Source organism: Danio aesculapii, chromosome 23 (genome assembly GCF_903798145.1).
Source record: "Danio aesculapii chromosome 23, fDanAes4.1, whole genome shotgun sequence".
NCBI classification, from domain to species: Eukaryota; Metazoa; Chordata; class Actinopteri; order Cypriniformes; family Danionidae; genus Danio; species Danio aesculapii.
The window spans coordinates 14,147,790-14,171,679 of NC_079457.1; the positions used below are offsets into that span (position 1 = coordinate 14,147,790).

The 23,890-nt window shown below is 34.7% G+C and overlaps 1 protein-coding gene across 3 annotated transcripts in view; it reads right to left on the reverse strand.

Annotated features, from left to right (window-relative positions):
- Positions 1-23,363, reverse strand: part of chchd6a (coiled-coil-helix-coiled-coil-helix domain containing 6a) — a 133,685-nt gene extending 110,322 nt beyond the window's left edge. For 2 of the 3 annotated variants that reach the window (XM_056449711.1, XM_056449709.1), the window contains exons 1-4: positions 23,086-23,284; positions 20,245-20,323; positions 19,738-19,834; positions 17,834-17,978 (exon numbers count right to left, since the gene is read on the reverse strand). In XM_056449711.1, coding sequence (XP_056305686.1) covers positions 17,834-17,978; positions 19,738-19,834; positions 20,245-20,323; positions 23,086-23,169 — 405 coding nt within the window. In that variant the 5' untranslated portion in view covers positions 23,170-23,284. The other variant, XM_056449708.1, reaches the window with a different exon arrangement.
- Positions 23,364-23,890: the final 527 nt, after the last annotated feature.

Below are 23,890 nucleotides of genomic sequence, written 5' to 3' on the forward strand. Positions count from 1 at the left end.
TTGTTATTGTTTTATATTTTCCTTTTGTTTTGTTCTAATGTTCTTTTTTCAAATGACATGTTTATAATATAGGATTGAGCTGTGATGTGGAAAATATACATTTTGTTCTTTGTGCCTTTCCAGAGACTTTGTGAATAATTGGTAGGCCTACAGGGGATCTGCGCGCGCAGAATTCTGCAGACTTTCCGCAGATTTTCCACAGATTTTTAGCCCATCATTAAATCTGTTTATTTACTTGAGCAAATGTGTGTAAATCTATATTTATTCCGTTTTTAAATTAATTACAGTTATATTATTGACTAATATGAAAATGTTCATCTGATTTATGTACAATGCAGTTTGTACAGTAATATTTATTAGTACAGTCATTTAGTAGATATATTATATGAGAGACTTGCTTTCTTAACCAAATAAAGTGAATCTAATTGAATTAGCATTTTAAACATTAAATAAAAGCTTAAAAGATTTTTTTTTTCACATATTAAGGATTTAGTTATGATACTGCCAAAATAATTCCACAGAAATCCGCAGATTTTTACCAAAATTCTCCGCAGAAACAGCAAAAAACGTCTGCAGATTCCATCTTGCCCTACTAATTGGTCACCAATATTAGTACTTATAGATGATATGATGTTTCTCTTTTTTCTTACCTCCATTTATCTATTGACTTACTTACTTATTTTCTTATTTTTAAGGATTACTATAATTTCTATAACCCATTGCACATTTTTTGTAAAACTTGCCTTTGATTATGTCTGTAAAAGCACATTGTACATTCATTTTGATAATCTTAAATAAACATGTTAAGAAAAAAAAAATTTTTTTGCAAAAAATTATTATTACAGGTTATTATGGAGAAATGGCATCTCTCAATCAATTCAGTGGGCGGAGAAACCGCACACCTTCTTCACATTGCGGTGGGCCTCAAAATCACTGGAATTTGGGTCCTATTTTAATGTCAGGAAATAAAAAAAAGAGACTTATTGTGTTTCTATAACTCCAGTATGACAGAGGATACACTATACCTACAGACAGTTCTGTCCAAACAGCTAACAAAAGGTGATTTTCACAATGTAAAAATATATTTCATTAAAATATAAAAAAAACACTAGAAAGTAAAATTATCCCAAATGTTTGTAAAAATGTTTAAATCCAGAGAAATAAGCAATGACTACAAATGTTTTATGTTACTTTAACAAGTTAATAAAGTTTCAACTATATCTTTTAAAAGTTATGTAATCAGTCTGATTTGATATAAGTTGAGATGACTAGAAAAGTTAATTTGATTCAACAAAAAAAAGTATGCAGCAATCATTTTTACAGTGTTATGGATTGCAGCAGAGGCTTTTCAAAAATCAAAGCCACAGAAGTAAACAGAGTTCAGCACTTGTGCGCTATCAGAACTGTCTTTCTGTGCAGATGCTGAAGTGAGTGCCAGAGAAAGCCTGTCTCATCGAAAAACAACTCAATCTCTTTATGAGCATCTATTTTTCTTTACTACCCTAACGTATACAAGCAGTACTGTTCTGCACGGATATGTTTACAGATAGACTATATAGAAAAGTCTGTCGCCTGATGCCTTCATACTGTATATATGGCTCAGTCCTACTGTGCGCCTCCCCTGACATGCTCTCATACCAAAGGTGCACTCTCCACTCCTATAAGCCTGGAACATGCATTACAGGGAAAAAAAAGATTGAATCACAACTTTTTAAAATCTATAGTGAATAAAAAAAAAGTCATTAAAATGCATTTATTTACAAAAAAATTATACTGTATATCAACTGCTTTGCTTAGCCCTAGAATTAAATTTAACATAGAATCAGAGTGATGTGGTCCAATTGTACAAAACTGATGGAATTTTTGCCTCTTTTTAGAGACAGAGATTAAACATGAGACAGAAGAAATAAGACATACACTATAAAAGGCAAGAACCCTCATTTCTTGCATAAGCACAAAGGTTTAACATGTAAAAAAAAAATTTACTGCAAAGCTATAAAGTCTGCATAAATAAGCACACATCATAAATGTAAACAAAACTCTGGACATAAGAGCTATTTTAAACCTATATATAGAAAACTAACATCCCAGAGTGGTAATCTGACTACACAATCTACTAACTATAAATACTTATATACACCTATACACATAACTAGGGCCAGACAGAATCTGTGAATGTTTTTTGCCATTTCTGAGGAGAATTTTGGTAAAAATCTGTGGATTTCTGCGGAATTATTTTGGGAGTATCATAACTAAAACCTTAATATGTGAAATAAAAAATTATATCTTTTTAACTTTTATTTAATGTTAAAAATGCAAATCCAATTAGATCCACTTTATTTGGAAAACAAAGCAAGTCTCCCATAAAATATATCTACTAAAAGACAGAAAATATTACTGTACAAACTGCATAGTACATAAATCAGATGAACATTTTCATATTAGTCAATAATATCACTGTCATTAATTTGAAAAGTGAATAAATATAGATTTACACACATTTACTCAAGTAAATAAACAGAATTAATGATGGGATAAAAATCTGCGGAATTCTGCGAAAATCTGCGCACACAGATTCCGTGTGGGCCTACACATAACCTAAGACAGATTATACAAGTATCGTGGTGTCGTGGGTGTCGTGGAGGGGAGAGGTGTCCAACCTACAGCATCTATACACTGGGGTACCTCAGGGCTCTGTGCTTGGGCCACTTCTCTTCTCTATCTACACGGCATCTTTAGGAACAGTCATCCAGAAACATGGTTTTTCCTACCACTGCTATGCTGACGACACCCACCTATACCTCTCTTTCCACCCTGATGATCCCTCGGTTTCAGCTCGCATTTCAGCCTGCCTGTCAGACATTTCACTCTGGATGAAAGATCATCATCTCCAGCTTAACCTCATGAAAACGGAAATGCTTGAAGTTTCTGCCAACCCGACTCTTCACCATAACTTTTCAATCCAGATGGATGGAGCAACCATCACTGCATCCAAAATGGTAAAAAGCCTCGGAGTTACGATTGATGACCAACTGAACTTCTCTGACCACATTTCTAGAACTGCTCGATCTTGCAGATTCGCACTCTACAACATCAGAAAGGTCCGACTCTTCCTATCTGAACATACAACTCAACTTATTGTTCAAGCTCTTGTCCTCTCCAAACTGGACTATTGCAACTCTCTGCTAGCCGGGCTACCAGCTAGTTCTATCAAACCTCTTCAGCTGCTTCAGAACGCAGCAGCACGAGTGGTCTTTGATGAACCCAAAAGAGCACCGTTTGCACTGGCTGCCAGTTGCTGCCCGCATCAAATTCAAAGCTCTGATGTTTGCTTACAAAGTGACCTCTAGCTGTACTCCTTCGTTTCTGCTCTCACTTCTGCAGATATATGTGCCCTCCAGAAACTTGCGTTCTGTGAATGAACGTCGCCTCGTTGTTCCATCCCAAAGAGGGAAGAAATCACTTTCCCGAACTCTCACATTCAATCTGCCCAGTTGGTGGAATGAACTCCCTAACTACATCAGAACAGCAGAGTCACTTGCTGTCTTCAAGAAACGACTAAAAACGCAACTGTTTAGTCTCCACTTTCCTTCCTAATCTGCAATTGCCTCTCTGGCTATACCACTAAATGTGCCCTCTTTCTCTCTCTCTCTCTCTCAAAAAAAAAAAAAAAAAAAAAAAAAATTTCTAATGTTTTGCTTCTTAGACTTTTACACACATGAAACTTGTCTATAGCGCTTGTTCACTGCTGCTCTTATAGTTGTGTAAATTGCTTCCTTGTCCTCATTTGTAAGTCGCTTTGGATAAAAGCGTCTGCTAAATGACTAAATGTAAATGTAAATGTAAAGTACTTTTACAAAAGACAGAACAATATTATGACAATATTGCAACATGATGAGTGGTGCATTCACAGGTAAACTGTTTTCCTTATTGAGTCCTTGTAAAATGGAGTTTAAGTAAAGTGTCAGGTGCATATAGAGAGAAGAGTGTTCCTACGGGTGGTTTGTCAAACCCACTCATTCGTTTGAAGCACAGAAATGCACAATGCTTTCTTTTTCAGAGATATGGAGTGATGAAAGTGTCTGGTGCAGATGCAAAACTGGTGCAAGTGTCTGTTGAAGTGTCAGAGAGATGAAAGAGTGTGTTTTCTACAGGTGGTTTGTCAAGCCCACTCACCTGTGTGAGGCACACTCAGAATTATATAATGTTTTGAGATTTTTTTCTGTGGTGGGGGGGAGTGGGTCCTGGTTTTGGGAGCTGGGACTGTGGATAATATTTTAGAGTGTGGTAAAATGATTGGAGTTGAGGGCTCTAACAGCTTGGCTTGTTCACATCAAGAATGATATAACAGCCATAATGATAATTATGTTCACAATTTAATTTCTCAAACTCTGTCAGCACCAATAGCCTTGTGGTTAGTGCGTCGGCATATACAGTAGCACTGATGTGCTCACATTGACAGGAGATCAATTCCCAGCTTGAGATCTTTTGCTGATCATTGCTCTTTCTGATCCCAATGTATTCCTGTAATCTCCCAATAAAGTAAAAGTTAAAACCCCCTAAAATTATTTATCATTCATTAGCTGGGGAAAGAAAATGGTAGGCAAAGAGATTTCAGAATTTTGTCTGTGCCATTTTGTTATAACTGTTGTCTAGACTCACTTGATTTCTTTAAAATATAGACAGAAAACTGTTTTAAATATAAAATGCACCACTATACTTTCATAATAGTAAAAAATAAGCTAATATGTAGTTGAAGTACAATTCTAATTGAAAGCAATGACACATTTTTTCACGTCTTTGTACTTAGTGTAAATATATGTGTTTACATTGTGCTTATGATTGATTAAATACCTGCATGTAATTACATCTACAATAAAATGTACAATCACACTGTTGACCATCCCTTATGCTAATGATACAAAGGGCAACTTTTTGAGCAATGTTGCTGGGCAACTTTGTGAAACGATGCCATAAATGGGCAACCAGGTGAGACACAGGGTAACTAATTAGAGCAATTAGTTACAGATTCAATATTCTTTCCCATTCTTAGTAGAAAAGTAGCCAAGCAATATCGCTTTGCAAAATTGCCCGGCAACATTGCCCAAATAGTTGCCCTGTGTATCATCAACATTACATCTTAACCCACACTTAAACCAACCCATACTTGTCCCTAACCCTACCCATATCCCACCTCAAGAGCACCAGAAGTGTGCTCCAATACATTATGAACACAGTATGTACATATTTCTTTTGATGCAAGTACATAGCAGTTAAGGCCGCCAAACATAAAGTAGGACCTTCAAGTCATAACCAATATACTGTAATAACATGCTGTATAAATAAGATGACTTCAGAGCTGAATTGCAGAGTTTGTGCAAACATCCACATTAGATGATTTGATCAGATGCTTTAACTGCCGTTTCTCACCTCTGTAATTTTGTCATGTTTATTTTGTTACAAACAGGAAAGCACAGAGCACATATCAAAGTGTCTATTATTTTACTATAGTCTTTGCACATATTTACATATTCATCTAAACACCTCATTAGTGTGGGAAGCGTCAGGATGTTCGCTAACAATATACTGCTGCTCAGGTGTTTTGAACTTCTTTCGAGCACAAACGGGCCTTCATGCTGTTAGCGTTCATGTCAGAGATAAATAGAACTAAATACTATATTAAACAGATAGTTCACTAGGCATGGGACGATAACCGCTTTCAGGGTATACCGCGGTTTGGAAAAGTCAAGGTTTTAAAAGCACCAAATTTTCTGCTACACTGTTCCTAAGGTATGTGTAAGATCTTATTATTTATGTTTTTCTTTTAATTTTAGGTCAACAGTATCTCCAGCAGAAAAGATATATAAAGATGTGGTTTTAAATTGTAAAGAAATCAGAGTTTTTGAAATTAACAAAGGCAGCAAAAGTCAATGATTCATTTGAATTGTTTAGCCTGACCTGTTTACCATTCCAAAATATTTTAAATGTTTCTCAAAATTAAATATATTGTGTTCAAGGAGGAAAAAAGTAGTTTTTTACCTAGACATTAAAAAAAACTGATTTTAGAGCAGTAATCACAATACAGTGAAACTAGGGATGAATCACATTTCATGACTTGATCATTACTCTCTAATCTAGCCGATCTCATAAACCGATCCCAATTATTTGTTTATGAGATTACAAGCAAAGTACACATAAGAAGTGAAATCATTTTACATATCAGAACTGAACGTTCTGTGTTTTAACAATATTGCAAGTATATTCAATCCTAGCTGAAAATATTGGGGGAATAAAAAATGTAAAAAAATAAAAAATTTGAAACTTGAATATTTCATAATATAACTTATTGTAATATATGCATGTATTGAAGTAAGCAGCAGTTTATAGACCTATTTTCTTTTAGTAAAGAAGTAATGGATTTATAGGTGAGCATTTTAACTTCTTATGCATCAAATATGCACTCCACAAACTTCATTGAGACATGTTGGATTCTACTTCCACGATTTGGTTTCCAAATTGCTTTAGTAGTGATTTTTCTTGCCAAATTTGTCTGTTTTATCTATTTTGATCTGTAAAGTTTCCCCTGACCATGACATCTCCACACTAAATGATCATAAGTGGCATGTTTAAGGTATTATATGCAACATCTTAAATTTATTCTCTGAGGTAAGCCAAGATCTCCACTTAAGTATCATACTTGGACTGAAAATGTGCTTTATGCATTATAAAGCTTGAAGCATCAAAATTGGTACTCTGTATCGGCTGATCACCATGACAAGAAATCGGTATTCTGTATCAGCTGCAAAAATCCTGATTGGAAAACCGTGATATTTTTATCTATGGTTAACATACCACCAGAATCTTATACAGGCCCATGCCTAAAGTTCAACCAAAAATGAAAATTCTGTCATCACTAACCCTCTACTCATTTCAAACCTTTATGTGTTTTGTTCTTCTGTTAAACAAATATATTCTGAAGAAATCTGGAAACTATTGACTTCTATAGCATCGGAATACTATGGAATGAAATAGTTACAGGTTTTCAGCATTCTTCAAAATATCTTCTCTTCTGTTCAACACAAGAAAGAAATGTTTAATACCAATTAATAGTGGAGTAAATATTAAGTACATTTTCATTTATTGGCTAAACTATCCCTTTAACACAGCAGACAAAATCAGCAATTAAGAAAATAGTGAGAAAAAAATATATTTTTGCAGCTTATGTTAATGCAGTATCTTGTACAGTTCATGTACATAACCAAAAATAGATCAACACCTAGAATCTGTCTGTCCTGCTTTCATTTACTCTCAAGAGGTAGTACACCATTCTGCTTCTTTTTTGACTTCAACAGACAGATAGTGGTGACGAAAGCCTATTTATTCCAAATTTAAGTACTGTAATAATGCAACAGAAAGACACGTCTTATAATACCAATTAACACTGAAGATCTCCAGGGCGTTGTGCTGAGATCTGGCAGAAGGGAAGACAAGGGCATTCTGTCGAAGAGTTCCTCTGCCATCTAGTGTCTGACAACTGAATTTGCATAGTTTGTACTATATGCAATGGATTCTTTCAAGAAAAAGGACATAGTGGACAAATGCAACACTAAAATTCTGATAAGAGACTCTACAAATGTATAAATTACTAAAATAATAATAATAATAATAATAATAAATAAAAAATAATAAAAACAATAAAGGAAAGAAATAATAATAATAAAAAATAAAAAAATAATAAAAACAATAAAGGAAAGAAATAATAATTAAAAAAATTATTAATAATAATAATAATAATAATAATAATAATAATAATAATAATAATAGTAATAATAATAATAATAAAGAAATATAATAATAATAATAATAATAATAATAATAATAATAATAATAATAATAATAATAATAATAATAATAATAATAAAAGTAAAGGGGGAAAATAATAATAATAATAATAATAATAATAATAATAATAATAATAATAATAATAATAATAATAATAATAATAATAATAATAATAATAATAAAAATAAAAATAATAAAAATAAGAATAAAATAATAATAATAATAAAATAATAATAATAATAATAATAATAATAAATACAATTTTTATAAAAATAATAATAATAATAATAATAAAATACAAAACGTTTTAATTAAAATAATAATAATAATAATGAAGATTATTAATAATAATAATAATAATAATAATAATAATAATAGCATACATGGCATGAATCAAATCACAACCTGATTATAGTGAACAACAGGAAGTAAGGCGCCGCAGGCACCATTTACACTCAAGTGTGAAGCTTTGTGTGATGATGTCACAGCATTGCAGGTACACTCCAAAACCAGATTTGAAAAACAGCATTCATCTGATGCAAAAAAAAAATCAGATACGAGAGGTTTGGAAAAAGATCAGAGTCCTTATCGCAGAGAGATAAGCCCGGCATTGAAGCACTCACGATTATTTTAGCATCTCTCATGCATAAGTAACAGCTGAGCTAGAGGAGCAGGCGGGCAGCTCGGCGGCGAGCGTGAAGCGGTGTTAATGAGACCAGCTTTTTAATGGAACTGTGGAAAGAGAGTGCCAAATGCAAATGCAACTTATCACCTCTCCTCGCCAACAGGCCAGGGAATGGCATTAATGCGTTTAAGAGCAAAGAAATTACCCACAATCCTCCCCCCTCTCCCTTTATCCTCGTCTCTCTACGCAATTTTTTTTTATTCATCTCGTGAATGGTTGATGTACAGTGAGAGCTCACGGAGGGCATCCATACAGGCCATGGCAGATGGATGGAGGAAGTAAGGCAGGAGATGAACACACATTATATTGTGGATTTCACAGAAAGAGTGTTACTGTAGTGTGAGTGAAAGCACATGGGTGGAGGAGACACACTAATGAAGTTTAATACATTTGGACTGTCCTCTACTGAATAACAATGTTTCAGAAAGTGAATATGTGAAGCAGTTATGATAAATTAAAATGCGTAAAAATTCCAGGAGGAAATCCATGGCAATACGGGGAGAACATGCAAACTCCACACAGAAATGACAACTGACCCAGTCAAGGCTTGAACCATTGACCTTTTTGCTGTGAGGTGATCGTGCAACCCATAGCACCACCGTGATGCCCGTTGTATGATATATTGCACCGAAATATATTGCAATTAAGGATATTATTGTCATTTTAAGACAATTTTATTATATAATAATATATAATAAATAATATTATATAATACACACTCATTATATAATGCCAGAATGACAATATAATATCATCACAATGTAAGTACACTCTTCCAAAGAACACATATTTTATTCTTAAGAATATTTCATTTAATTCTAGGGGACATTCTACCAGAAAAGTACATTTTCACTTATAAAAAATGTGACGTCCTCAAAAAATCATACAAAAACAAGCATTAAATCATAAACTTCAATGGTAGAACGCATATTTGATCACTGTCAGCTTCTCCTCAGTCAAATGACGTCACTTCCGAATCACAGCCTTAAAGGTGTTTTGCACACATTTTATGTTAAATTTAATGCAAATGTGACAGAAACATGGGGAAAATTGTAAAATAGTATTTATTTGTAGAGTTTATTTATAGTTTCATGTTTTTAATCTATTGCTGTGATTGATAACAACTTAAACTTGCTATTGCTGAAGTTTTTTTTTCTAAATAACAGTTTTTAAGCATAAAAACTATTAAAGCTGTATGTTCAATTGGGCTGGGGACAAGGACAATGACAGGTTTTGTAAATTTGTATAGTGTTTTATTAATAAAGAACAAAAATCTGAGAACCAAATGAATGACATATTCCTTTACTTAACAACTCGAAATTGACCATCAGTCCATTTTAGAAATTCTTGAGATGAAATACTTTTTATTCACTGTATAAATCTTTTTATTTCAGGGACAGTAAATTACGTACGTTTCTGGGAGAATGTTCCAACAGTTTAATAATTAGACATTGGAGTCTGAATGTAAAAACGCATATCCTAAATAAACAATAATAAATTTTAGCAAAAAAAGCGTGTGGTGTTTGAAGGCGTGAAATGCGGAGTAGACGCCCTTGACAGTTCTGGAGATAAATAATAATATAATAACACTAATACTGAAATGGTTAAGGCATTTTAGAATGACCAAAACAACATTTCAGATGTTTTACAAAGTGCTCAGCCTGCTGGTTTGTCCATTCACATATTTTCATCATCATATGATCTCTTATAACAAAAATCAAATAATCTTTTTTAATGCGCATACTGGAATTTGTTTGGTAAAAGTGTTCCCAACATAGTTTATGCTTATCTCTTCTCATTAAATAAAAAGTTTATCCTGCTCAGTTATGCGCTTATGTTTTTATGCACTTTTTCAAAGTTTGTGCGCATCATGGCGTTTCCATCAGATGATTTTTTTATGCACATATCTAAAATGCACATAAAAATAGATTGATGGAAACAGCTACAAAGATGCTCACAAACAAGTGAAACAAATCAAGAAGTCACAAGGTAAAACAAAGTTTTTGACACTGAGAGCAAAATAAAAACTGTTGCATGAAATAGCAAAACGTCAAAAACTGAGCACTGAGAAAGAATCAAATCAAAGTTATTCACACAGAGCAAAAATCAATTAAGAGAAAAATCAAAAAGGCAAACAAAAACATATTCATGCTGAGAGAGCAACAAATCAATGAGTCGAAAAAAGCTCAACCTAAAGGTAAAATTATTCACACTGGGTGCAAAAAAAAATCTGTTAAAGGAACACTCCGCTTTTTTGGCTTATTTTTCAAGTCCCCTAGAGTAAAACAGTTGCGTTTTACCATTTTTGAATGCATTCTGTGCTGTGTGACATGTTACATTCATTCGTTTTCCTTCGGCTTGGTCCCTTTATTCATCAGAGGTCGCCACAGAGGAATGAACTGCCAACTTATCCTGCATGTTTTACGCAGCGGATGCCCTTCCAGCTGTTAACCCAGTACTGTGAAAGACCCATACACACTCATTCACACACATACACTATGGCCCGTTTAGTTCATTCAATTCAACTATAGCACATGTCTTTGGACTGTGGGGGAACCGGAGCACCCGGAGGAAACTCACACAAACACTAGGAGAACATGCAAACTCCACGCAGAAATGCCACCTGGCCCAGCCAGGAATCGAACCAGCGACCTTCTTGCTGTGAGGCAACAGTGCTAACCACTAAGCCCACTTTTATTTCTTTATATATTATTTATTATACATTATTTCAAACTACTAAAATAACAGTAAAAGTCACTTAATTAAACTGTAGAGTTAATTTTTTACCAACAAATGTCGACAGATTAAAGTCCCATAACACAATTATTAACTGTAAAATAAATACAAAACAAAATACAGCAACTGTTAATTAACAGATATATTTTACAGTGTATTGTATTGTATGGTATTTAAATAATTAATTACACAGCAGCGCAGTAGGTAGCACGATCGCCTCACAGCAAGAAGGTCGTTTCGAGCCTCAGCTGGGTCAGTTGGCATTTCTGTGTGGAGTTTGCTTGTTCTCCCCGTGTTTGCGTGGATTTCCTCCGGGTGCTCTGGTTTCCCCCACAGTCCAAAGACAGGCGGTACAGGTGAATTGGGTAAGCTAAATCGCCCGTAGTGTATGTGTGTGAATAAGTGTGTATGGATGTTTCCCAGTGATGGGTTGGAGCTGGAAGGGCATCCGCTGCGTAAAACATTTGCTGGATAAGTTGGCGGTTCATTCCGCTGTGGCGATCCCATATGAATAAAGGCACCAAGTTGAAAAGAAAATGAATTAATGAATGATTAATTACTAGATTCTCATGAACTCATCCATTAGGGAAATCTTATCTAAGAGAACTGTTTCACAACTATGTCATTTTAATTCTAAAGGCATGTACAAAAAAAGGTTTACACTCAGTCTGAATGATGTTCATCTTGAATTGTTCATAATCTGTCTGTTAGACAGTGTCTCTTCATAAACGATACACCACGCAGTCTTAAATAAGCCGGAACAACAGATGCAACTCCCCCAATATAACACACCTAAAAAAAACACTTTACAAACGCCTGGTGATCAATCATACACTATAAGAACTGACAGCACAGAAAATACCATTTGCACAAGCCAAACCCACTCAATTCAACTTCACTTTAACAACAGACAGAGGAAAACATATCAAACTCACACTGTCATGCCTTATTGGTGATTTTTTTTTATTTTACGCCAACACTTTAATATCAATATTTCACCATCCTTCCGCAAGAAACAGAAAGGATCAATTCGTCCTCAGATGGATGAGCTGATCTGTCAGCGTGACTCGTGAACAAGAGGGTCTCCAGCGATCAGGACATTATTGGTAATCATGAATATTTAGAGGCGCAGACCTTGATGTTGCGCTCTGAAACGCACCAGCAGAACAGAGATGAGTCGCCATGTCACAGATTCATTCTGATTGATGATAAGACTTTCCATCACATCTGCATCACACAGAGGCTGAATCGCAGAAGGAGGAACTGGATGGGGCTTACAATCCATATATAGAGTGTGAAAGAGTGCTTCTCAACTTTGTGCAAATGAAATGCAAATTTGTTCCTTTATGGCTTAAGGCCACGCACAGAAAAAAACATCAGTGCTAAGTGGAAACAAAATGCTGCTAATAAAATAACAGAGATTCAATAGAGAAGCATAATTGGCTTTTGGTGTTGATACTTTCTGTTTTTTTGTTAAATAATATACACTACCTGACAAAAGTCTTGTCACCTACCCAAATTTTAGGAACAATAAATAATAACTTGACTTCTAGTTGATCATTTGGTATCAAAAGTGGCTTATTTGAAAGACAAAAGCCTCTAGATTACGCTTATTTTCCCTAAATAAATTATGATCATGCCTTGATTTTAAATGGTTTAATTGGGACAGTAAGGTCCGACTTTGCTTAGACAAAAGTTTTGTAACTTAACAGAAATAATGTACAGTATAGAATATAAAGTCATGGTGCAGTGGAAAAAAAATTAATATTGTGTTTGACTCCCATGAGCTTGGAGGACTGCATCCATAAATCTCTGCACTGACTCAAATAACTTATTAATAAAACCATCTGGAATGGCAAAGAAAGCGTTCTTGCAGGACTCCCAGAGTTCATCATGATTCTTTGGATTCATCTTCAATGCCTCCTCCTTCAACTTACCCCAGACATGCTCAATAACGTTCATGTCTGGTGACTGGGCTGGCCAATCCTGGAGCACCTTGACCTTCTTTGCTTTCAGGAACTTTGATGTGGAGGCTGAAGTATGAGAAGGAGCGCTATCCTGCTAAAGAATTTGCCCTCTCCTGTGGTTTGTAATGTAATGGGGAGCACAAATGTCTTGATAACTCAGGCTGCTGATGTTGCCATCCACTCTGCAGATCTCTCGCACGCCCCCATATTTCCTTCACCAAACTTGACTGATTTCTCCAAGAATCTTGGGTCCATCTGGGTTCCAATAGGTCTTCTGCAGTATTTGTGTTGATTGGGATGCAGTTCAACAGATGATTCATCTGAAAAATCTACCATCTGCCACTTTTCTAAATGATCAACTAGAAGTCAAGTTATTATTTGTTGCTTTTACAACTGGGATAAACAACAAGACTTTTGTCAGGTAGTGTACAGGCTTATTATGATATTTCATTACATTACAAATCTATAAAAAAACTAATCAGTCATGGTAATTATGTTGAATATAAGTTTTAAATATGTTTTTGCTATAACTTATTTATTTATTTATTTATTTTATTTATACTAATGTCAAATGTAAAATCTGGATTGTAAAGCAAACTCACTTTAGAATCTATTAACAAACTCGTGATGACAACTAGGGCTGCATGATATTGGAAAAATTTGACATTGCGATATTTTTTTTTTTCTGTGATATAAATACAATGTTACCAAATGACTTAAATAGCTCTATTAGGGAAGTGAATTATAAATATATTTTAATTTAATTTTGTTACATACGTATAACAAATAAAGTACATTCATAAATAAACACAATGGAGCAAATATTACAGTGAAATACATACATTCTTTATGGTTTTCTGGGGAGAGTCTAACAGTATTTGGGTACAGAAATGCAATAACCGAATGTAAAATAGCATTGCATAGTCTTGATCATATAAATAATTCAATTAAATAATTCTTTATTAAACCCTCCTAAAATGCTCACAGTCATAAGCCTTAAAAACACATGAATATAATAAACTCACTCTATTATAGTTCAATTCAGCAGTGTCTCCACAAATCTCGTGTGTTTCGACCTTGTCGTTTCTGGTCATCTATTATTTCAACTCAACATTGCCTATCTTGCGATGTGACTATTGCAGACGCACACATTGCGATATCAATGCTGAAACAATATATTGTGCAGCTCTAACTCCATATAAACATCCGAATGACATCAGTATGTATGCTCACACGTCTGCTAATAAGGCAGAAAGGTTTAAAGACTGAGCAATGTTCAGGAATTAACTGAGAATTGATACATAATAACGTTCGCTACCTGCATCCACACACACACACACACACGCGTTTACTCTTCAAAGCTTGAGCCCAGGGGAAGCTTTTTCTATTAAGTGTCCAGAACATGTCAGAGCTTAGATAAGACACACACCAACAAGACATACCACAGGATCCTCGGGCATGGGACGACATGTACTACATCACACAACGTTTTTCAATCCCACGTCTACGAGATGTCGACACGTGCGACGTGTAACTCTTATTGACTAGATAAGGTGAATGAGGGACACAATCCCTAAAGGACTAGAATAAGTGGATGAGAGAAAGTGGAAGACGGGACAAAGGGGGGGAAAAAACTGAGTGGAATTCAAAAAAGCCAATTTCACCCGTGTCAAGAGAGCAGCGGAATGTTTCTCAGACGGGGACTTGACCGGGCCAAGTGCTCCTCGCCTCCGGGACTTGATTTAAAAGAAAAACTTTCAAACCGGAAAATGAAGCCAGATAAGAATACTTATTAATTTTTACATTTGTAAGTATTTATGCAACACAGAACTAGTTTGGCTGGCTGGATATAGATGAATGTGAAGCAAGCAAAAGTCACCAAAAGCAACGTTGAAGTGAACTGAAACTGTTAGTAGAAATCAAACTAAAGTTAGGCCCAATCCCATTTCTATTTTTGTATCCCTACACCTTCCCCTTGGCCCTTGAAACAGAGTGTGAAGGGGAAGGGCTTCAAAATTTACTCCTAAGAAAGGGGAGACCACTACAACACCCACACCCACACCCATCATCATGTCATCGCAGTTTCGTACTTCATATGAAATCGATGATAACGATTGCTGCTGTAGTCATTCCAGTTGCATTATTTATTTGGTATTTACCTTCAGGAAATCACTGAAGGTAACAATATCATGTTATCATAACTATATAATGTGGCAATAAGCTCATAACTGTACAGTGCATTTACATCATGGCCATATTCATGTTTTCATGCAAACACAAGAAAACAACATTAACATTATCCCACACACTGTAAAATTCGAGTGGCATTTCATTTCAGACAGATCTGAAAGTATATTGTGGGACTACTATACAGGAGTTATTATTATGGATTATGGATAGCGAAATTGAGTTTTTTACTTTAGCGTTTTTATTTAAAAGCATGACGGTAAAACACGAACGCTGTTATTTGCAAATTTGGCATCAAACACTTGCAGATTTGCACAACGCCACCGATTTTGATACCGCTCCAAAAATTACTTTAAACCCAGAAGATATTAGCCAACAAAAGCTCAAAATGATCCAGTTTTCCCCACGATTAAAGCTGACAGGTGTTAAGATTGTTCTAAATGATGCTCAACACACACAAATCTGTTAAACTCTCAAAAAAAAGTACTCCAGGGGATCTTAAACATTTAATACGGTACTCAATAAATATTTCTTATTACAATATCAATGTTAAAAAACATCAATGATCTGCTGATGAACTGAGGAATCAAAAGAACAGCATTAATAAAAAAAAATATATATATATATATATATATACACACATGTGTGTGTGTGTGTGTCCCTTTTAATATATATATATGTGTGTCCCTTTTAGTGTGGCATTTTAGTATGTCATTTTGATCCCATTGTGTATTATTATTATCTGAGAGCAGTGCTTGATTTTAAACACAGGCAAAACTGTTTTGAGGCAAAAGAAATGAGAAGTCAGAGGTTTTGTTAATAGTGCTTGAAGATGAGGTTTTGTGTTTAATGGTGTAATAAAATGGAGTTCAGAAATTGTTTTAGCAATCAAGAAAAACTAATATTTTTAAAACTTAATATTTGAATTTAGCCTCATATTGTTGTCTTATGTCTGTGTTTATAAGAATCTTTTGTGATACCTTTTTCTAAACATACAATTGTTATTTTTTAACATTATTATACACGAATGACTGCACTTCAAAAGACTCCTCTGTGAAGCTCTTGAAGTTTGCAGACGACAACACACTTATTGGCCTCATTCAGGACGGTGACGAGTCTGTTTACAGACAGGAGGTTAAGGAGTTGGCTGTCTGGTGTAGCCACAACAACCTGGAGCTCAACACGCTCAAAACAGTGGAGATGATAGTAGACTTCAGGAGAAACCCCCCTGCTCTCCCCCCACTGAGCATCATGGACAGCATTGTGGCAGCAGTGGAGTCATTCAGGTTCCTGGGCACCACCATCTCTCAGGACCTGAAGTGGGACACTCACATTGACTCCATTGTCAAAAAAGCTCAACAGAGGCTGTACTTTCTTCGTCAGCTGAGGAAGTTTAACTTCCCAAAGGAGCTGCTGAAACAGTTCTACACCTCCATCATTGAATCAGTCATCTGCACATCAATAACTGTCTGGTTTAACTCAGCTACTAAATACGACCTCCAAAGACTACGTCGAATAGTTCGGACTGCTGAGCGAATCACTGGTACAACCCTTCCTACTCCCCAAGAACTGTACTTATCCAGAGCGAGCAGAAGGGCTGCCAAAATCACTCTGGACCCCTCACACCCAGCACACTGCCTCTTTGAACTTTTACCTTCTGGTCGACGCTACAGAGCACTGCGCACCAGAACAGCCCGACACAGAAACAGTTTCTTCCCTCAGGCAATCCATCTCATGAACACTTGATGATAATAATTGTGGAACCAACATCACTACTTGCCATACACTTTTATACACATATACACTTATTTAACAACACACTTTACATGCCAATTTGCACATAACAGCTGCACATATAACGTTGTATATAGTAATAAACATGTACATACTGTACACTTGTCAATCTGTATATTTGCACTCACTACTTAAATATATTTTTAAAAAAATAGAAGTATTATCTGTTTTTTGTCCTGTCTCTGTAATCCTGTTGCACTGTAGAAGCTCTGTCACGAAAACAAATTCCTAGTATGTGTGAACATACCTGGCAATAAAGCTCTTCTGATTTCTGATTTCTATAAAACATATTGTACATTTAGAAAAAGCTATTACAAAAGTGTCATTTCTAAACACTGCAATAAGACAACATGAAGCTGAATTCAAATATTACATTTAAAATATTAAATAGAAAGCTAATTAAAAAAATTTATTTCCCAGCACTCAAGTGGTTTTAAACTTTCATAAATTTCTTCCAATATATCTATTGAAATTCACTGCAATGTGTTTGCCGCCTACATTATGCACGGCATTTAAGCCGGCTGCCTCGGGACGCAGTAGAGTCAGAGTGTGTTTGCGTGTGTCGTTATACTTCAGTCCTGAAGTACTGTGCTGTGCTGAAGTGTTTGCAGAAGAGTCTCACCAGCTGTTTGGCTCTCTCAGACTCCTGCCGCGTCTGTGCTCGCTCTCTCTGCACCGCTCGACTGATGTCCTGCCGCGCCGCCTCTCTCTCTTTGCGTGCGATGCGAGCCAATTCCTCCTGTATAATGGCCTGCTGCTGCTCATACCTGTGCAGAAACACACACACCGCTTGATTTACAAGCCTGTTGCCAAGCCATGACTCACTCGCTGCAGTTCTCAATCCTACCACTGCATGTCAGTGTTTCGTCCTTTGTTTGTCACTTCATGATTCACACTTGAACTGCATCCAGGAAAAAGTGAATCCTATTCTAATTGCAGTCTCTGCCCTTTTGGGAGCAACACTACACTACATGTGTGATTTTTATGAGCAGTACATTAGATATACTAGTCGACTGACACATGTATTGTCATATTAGAAGCATGATTTTTAAAATCCAACATGAATTGGTTGAAAATGTCAATTTTTTTTTTACACCTGCGACAAATTTGCATGAGGTGATTCAACATTGTACAGAAGACTAATTTACTATAGTATTTACTAGAGCAATTTATTGTAAGATTTGGAAAATAATTTGTTTAAATTGAGAGCTATTATTTATTTATTTATTTATTTATAACTGGTCTGCTCTGATAGATGCATTATTATCTTCAGACAGCTGAGTACACAATGTATGCAAAATTTATTAACAGAATTTATCATTTATGATGCAACATAAATTGGTGTAAAATGTCAGTTTTTTTTACACCTGCGACAGATTTGCATGAAGTGATTCAACACTGTAAAGATGACTAACTTACTTTACTTTTTGACGCAGATCTACTTAGCCCTATTGCCTAATGACTACAGCCCCATTGAAACCCTCTGCCAATGCACTGATGAAATTAACAGTTGGATGTGCCAAAACTTTCTTCATTGCATTTGGGAACAGAGAAGAGGTTCTTAAGGTGAATGCATCCCTCGGCTCAAACAACAAAAAATAAGGTAAATAATGTCTGTGTTATTCTGGAGTCAGATCCAAGTTTGAGTAGTCATGTCAAAGCAGTAAGTAAATCAGCATACTATCATCTCAAAAATGCTTCAAAAATTAGCTGCTTTGTTTCCAGTGAAGACTTGAAGAAACTTGTTCATGCTTTTATCACCAGCAGGGCAGATTACTGTAATGGACTTCTCACCGGCCTTCCCAAAAAGACACACCGAGCACATCAAACCTGTCCTCAGGTTTTTACACTGGCTCCCACTTACATTAAGAATATATTTTAAAGTATTATTACTTGTCTATAAATCACTAAATAGCCTAGGACCGCAATACATTACAGATATGCTCACTGAATACAAACCTAACCGATCACTCAGATCATTAGGATCAAGTCACGCAGAAATTCCAAAAGTTCATTCAAAGCAGGATGAATCGGCCTTCAGCTACTATGCCCCTCGCTGCTGGAATCAGCTTCCAGAAATGATTAGGTGTGCTTCAACATTAGGCACATTCAAATCAAGACTGAAAACACATCTGTTTAGCTGTGCCTTTACTGAATGAGCACTGTGCTACGTCCGACAGATCGCAATATTGTGTCTTTCTTTTCTTTTTCATTCAATTAAAACCTGTTTTAACACATTTTTATCTATTTTTAATCATTTTTAATTGTTTTAATCATTTTTTTCTTGCTTTTTTTATTCCTGTTTATGTAAAGTACTTACCTGAATGGTAAGAATTACCATTGTGTATGAAATGTGCTATATAAATAAACTTGCCTTTTTTAATGTTACCTTACTTAATTTGATGAATTTTAATATCACATTTGTAATATAATAGCATTTTATCAAATTATTTAAATCCACTTATGTATTACTAAATAAAATTAATTTATTTTCAACATTTAGATTTCACATCTGGACTTAAGTACCTCTTTTTGAGCTCCTCTTTAGAGTCGGGAAATGTCGTTTTGGCCTGTGTTTTTGGAGCTTGTGCGTCTGATGTGCTGGATGTTCGAGTTTGATGGCCTGCAGGATTCAATTAAAATGTAAATAATTCTAAACTTGCATTACAAATTAATGATTTTACAGTTCAACAAAGAAAAGTGAATGTTGATTTATTTATTGCCACATCAGCAAGATCAATTGCCATCATGGGAAGATCAATTTATAAAAACATAACATGATAAGAACAACTTCATATTTTAATAAGAGATGATACACAAACAAATACATCAATAGAAATAAATAAATAAATTCACAAAAACTGTATACTAAAAGATAAATATGATTTTTCAATTCAATATTTGATCAACAGCTTAAAATTTGTCCTGGTGAAAGTTTTTTCATTTTTCATTATAAAAAAATCTTGTATAATAGTGCAAAGCCAATATGAGCAGCAAACAATTATGGATGGAGAGGCAGTAATAATGTCATACCTTGGTTTTCTTTATTGTTGGCAGGTGGTCTCGGATCTGCATTGATGTTCCTCATGCGCTGTAGGACGTCTTCAGACAGCTGAGTACACAAATGTAGAAAAGTGACAGATAAATATACAGTTGAAATCAGATACCTGTATATTAAACCCTCTTTGAACTTTTTTTTTCTATTTTAAATATTTTCCAAATGATGTTTAACAAAGAAATTTTCACAGTATGTCTGATCATATTTTTTCTTCTGGAGAAAGTCTTTATTTCGGCTAGAATAAAAGCAGTTTTAAATTTTTTTAAAAAACATTTTAAGGTCAAAATTATTAGCCCCTTTAAGCTATTTTTTTTTTCGATAGTCTACAGAACAAACCATCATTATACAATGACTTGCCTAATTACCCTAACCTGCATAGTTAACCTAATTAACCTAGTTAAGCCTCTTAATGTCACTTTAAGCTGTATAGAAGTGTCTTGAAAAATATCTAATCAAATATTATTTACTGTCATCATGGCAAAGATAAAATAAATCAGTTATTAAAATGAGTTATTAAAACTATTATGTTTAGAAATGTGTTGAAAAAAAATCTCTCTGTTAAACTGAAATTGGGGAAAAATAAATAGAGGGGCTAATAATTCAGGGGGGTTAATAATTCTGACTTCAACTGTACATATGCAAAATTAATTAACACAGAATTTATAGTATTAATGTGTCGTTTTATCTACAGACTGATAAACAATCATGGATATAGTGAAAAAAATATAGCTTCCTTTTTGTCAATGTATCATTTCTAAAGTTACACAGGTTATTTCTGGAATATTGATAAAGATTTGCAAACTTATTGAAGAAAACATAAGAATGCTTAGGTTGTTTTTAAGCAAATTAATAATTATAATTAGTAAGCCAATTAAATGCCAAAAAAATGCATTTTTCCATACAAACATTAATTGTTTGTTTTTTAAAAAATAATAATAGATAGGATTTATTTTATAAATCTGCACAAAACAGACAGTCAAAAAAAATTATATTTATATATATATATATATATATATAATATAGTAAATATCCCCAACACTAATTTCCCCTTTGTGGCTTTAACAGAAGAGACACATAGCTAACAGTCTGCAAACATCAAAGTTCTGAAATGTCATACAAATGCACAGCAAATGTACGTATAGGGTGAATCCACAACTACAATACAGTAATAACGAATAAATAAATTTAAAAAAGGAAAATGTAAAAAGGAAAATACCAAAGATATATGATGCACATAAAAAAGCGCACCATTTAGTGTGTAACAGCAGAAAGGTTCTGTATACCTTTATTACAAGCAAGCCCATTGTGAAAAGCATTACACGGAAAGGGGAGAGGGCTTTGGAGATTGTGTGGGATTAAATCTTCTCCTCTAAGAATTGTAAATTGTCAACATATGTAAGAAAGGGAGACCATGTTTCAAAAAGTTCACTTTTTGAACCTCTGAGGCACAGGTTTCCTCTGGGTGCTCCGGTTTCCCCCACAGTCCAAATATATGCAATACAGATAAATTTAATAAGCTAAATTGTCCATGGCGTATGAGAGTGTGTGCAAGATTGTTTGGGTGTTTCCCAGTGTTGGGTTGCTGCTGGAAGGGCATCCGCTGCATAGAACATGTGCTGGATAAATTGGTGATTCATTCCGCTGTGGCAAGCCCAGATTAATAAAGGGACTAAGCTGAAAAGAAAATGAATGAATGAACTTCTGAGAGTAAATTAGATTTTTCCAAGCTGAATAAAATACATCATGTCTTTGATCCACTTACTATGTGTTGGGGGCTCTGTTTGTTTTTTGTTTTTGTTTTTTTTTTTTTCAAATAGAGAAGAATTAAATGCCTTGACAATAGTGAGGTGAAAGCAATTACTCTACATATTTTTTCTTTAAGCACAATATTTTTAGGGCTGGTACCAAAAATTACCAACAGGGGTTGAGGTTCAATAAGAAAACCATACATGTTTCAATAAGAAAACCATACATGTTACAAACGTTAATTAATTACAAAATCAGATCACTATTGTGGACCTAGTTATATAAACAGGAACTAAACTTCTATTTAAACAATTTATCAACAAGAAAATGATTCAAATCCATCCAACAGTACCACATTTAATATTCATTATGAATATGCTTTATCGTGTATCATCTCACCTGTTGGATTTGGATTATATTCCATATTACGTTAGGTTTCCTTTCTTTAGTACAGCAACTTTTGTATTTAAAAATTCTTTGCAATTATTTGAATTGCAATAAATGATCAAATAAAAATAATAAATTGATTACAACATCAAAACACTTGTCCTCATCTGACCTAATGGCGAAGCTGTGACAACTGCCATTTAAAGATTCGATTCACTTGAAAGATTCAACCTCTCCAAGGCAAACGAGTCTGTAAACTCCACTAAGCGTGGGTAATCTTGTAAAACTATTTCACTTCCAGACAGGACCAAACACCTGTCTTAATTCAATTACACTTCTGCACACCGGAGGGTGAAAATAGATAACTAAATTCCATTCCCACCAAAATTCCGAAGCAGAAACAGTTTATCCGACCCCGAGGACACGACTGTCAATAACCATAAATTAATATTATGAAGTCTGCAGAAGAAGAAAAATAGCTTCGTGTTAATGTTTTTGCGAACTGACACATGAAACACCCATGTGTCCTATTCTGAAATAACGTGTCCCATTCACTGAAGGGCATTGGGCTAATCTGAGGGCATATTCAGTCCCTCGGAAACAAATATTATCGTACATAACCAGCAAGCCTGATAATAATAATAACGTTACAAGTAAATAGTAAATATGGGATGTTGGATTACCTTCACTCCACGCAGAATCCTCACCCTGTCATCCTCATCTAGGCCGAAAGAAACTCTCCTAGTCGTGCTTTCTCCGGATCCCATTGCTTTTTGCTACAGTCTCGTTAATGGAGCTGTGTTCGAAGATAGATATTTCACTTTTTAATTGAAACGAATACAAGTAACTCCGTAAACACGCAATATGTTTGACAGATTCACATCTTACCGTTGAGAAGCGCTGTTTGTAAGAAGCAGTATTCTAAAACGCCATTGGCGAATGACAATACGACGAGCCAATCGAATTTCGGGATATAACGCCGATGGGAGTAGAGATCTCTGGGATTTGTAGTCCTTAAGGCGTTCTGTTCATTTGCGTTCTGTTTACTCAGCACTTCTTATTATTACACAAAATCAATAAGATGCTTCAGTATACTCATTACTCTGAGTAAAAAAAGCACTTCCATTTACACTCTGATATGCTTTTATCCACACTTATAGCAACATAAATTGTGAAGTTTTGAAACAAATGACTTCAAAAATACTTGATGCAAGCTATTTCTCTAAAAGTTTAAACAAAATGATTATAATTTTTGTTAATTTTATATAAGTACTGACCAAAAATTCTCCAGAACTGTTCATGATTTATAAATCAAGCGCTTGCCAAAAACAAAAAAAAAAACTCCCTGCTATGAGGGTTGAGCTAAATGCTAAAAACAAATACATTTTACTTTAGATGTGTAAAGCACTTTGAATTACCATTGTGTATAAAATGTGCTATTTAAGTAAACTTGCCTAGCCTTGCCTGAAAGGCAAACCAACTAAGCTG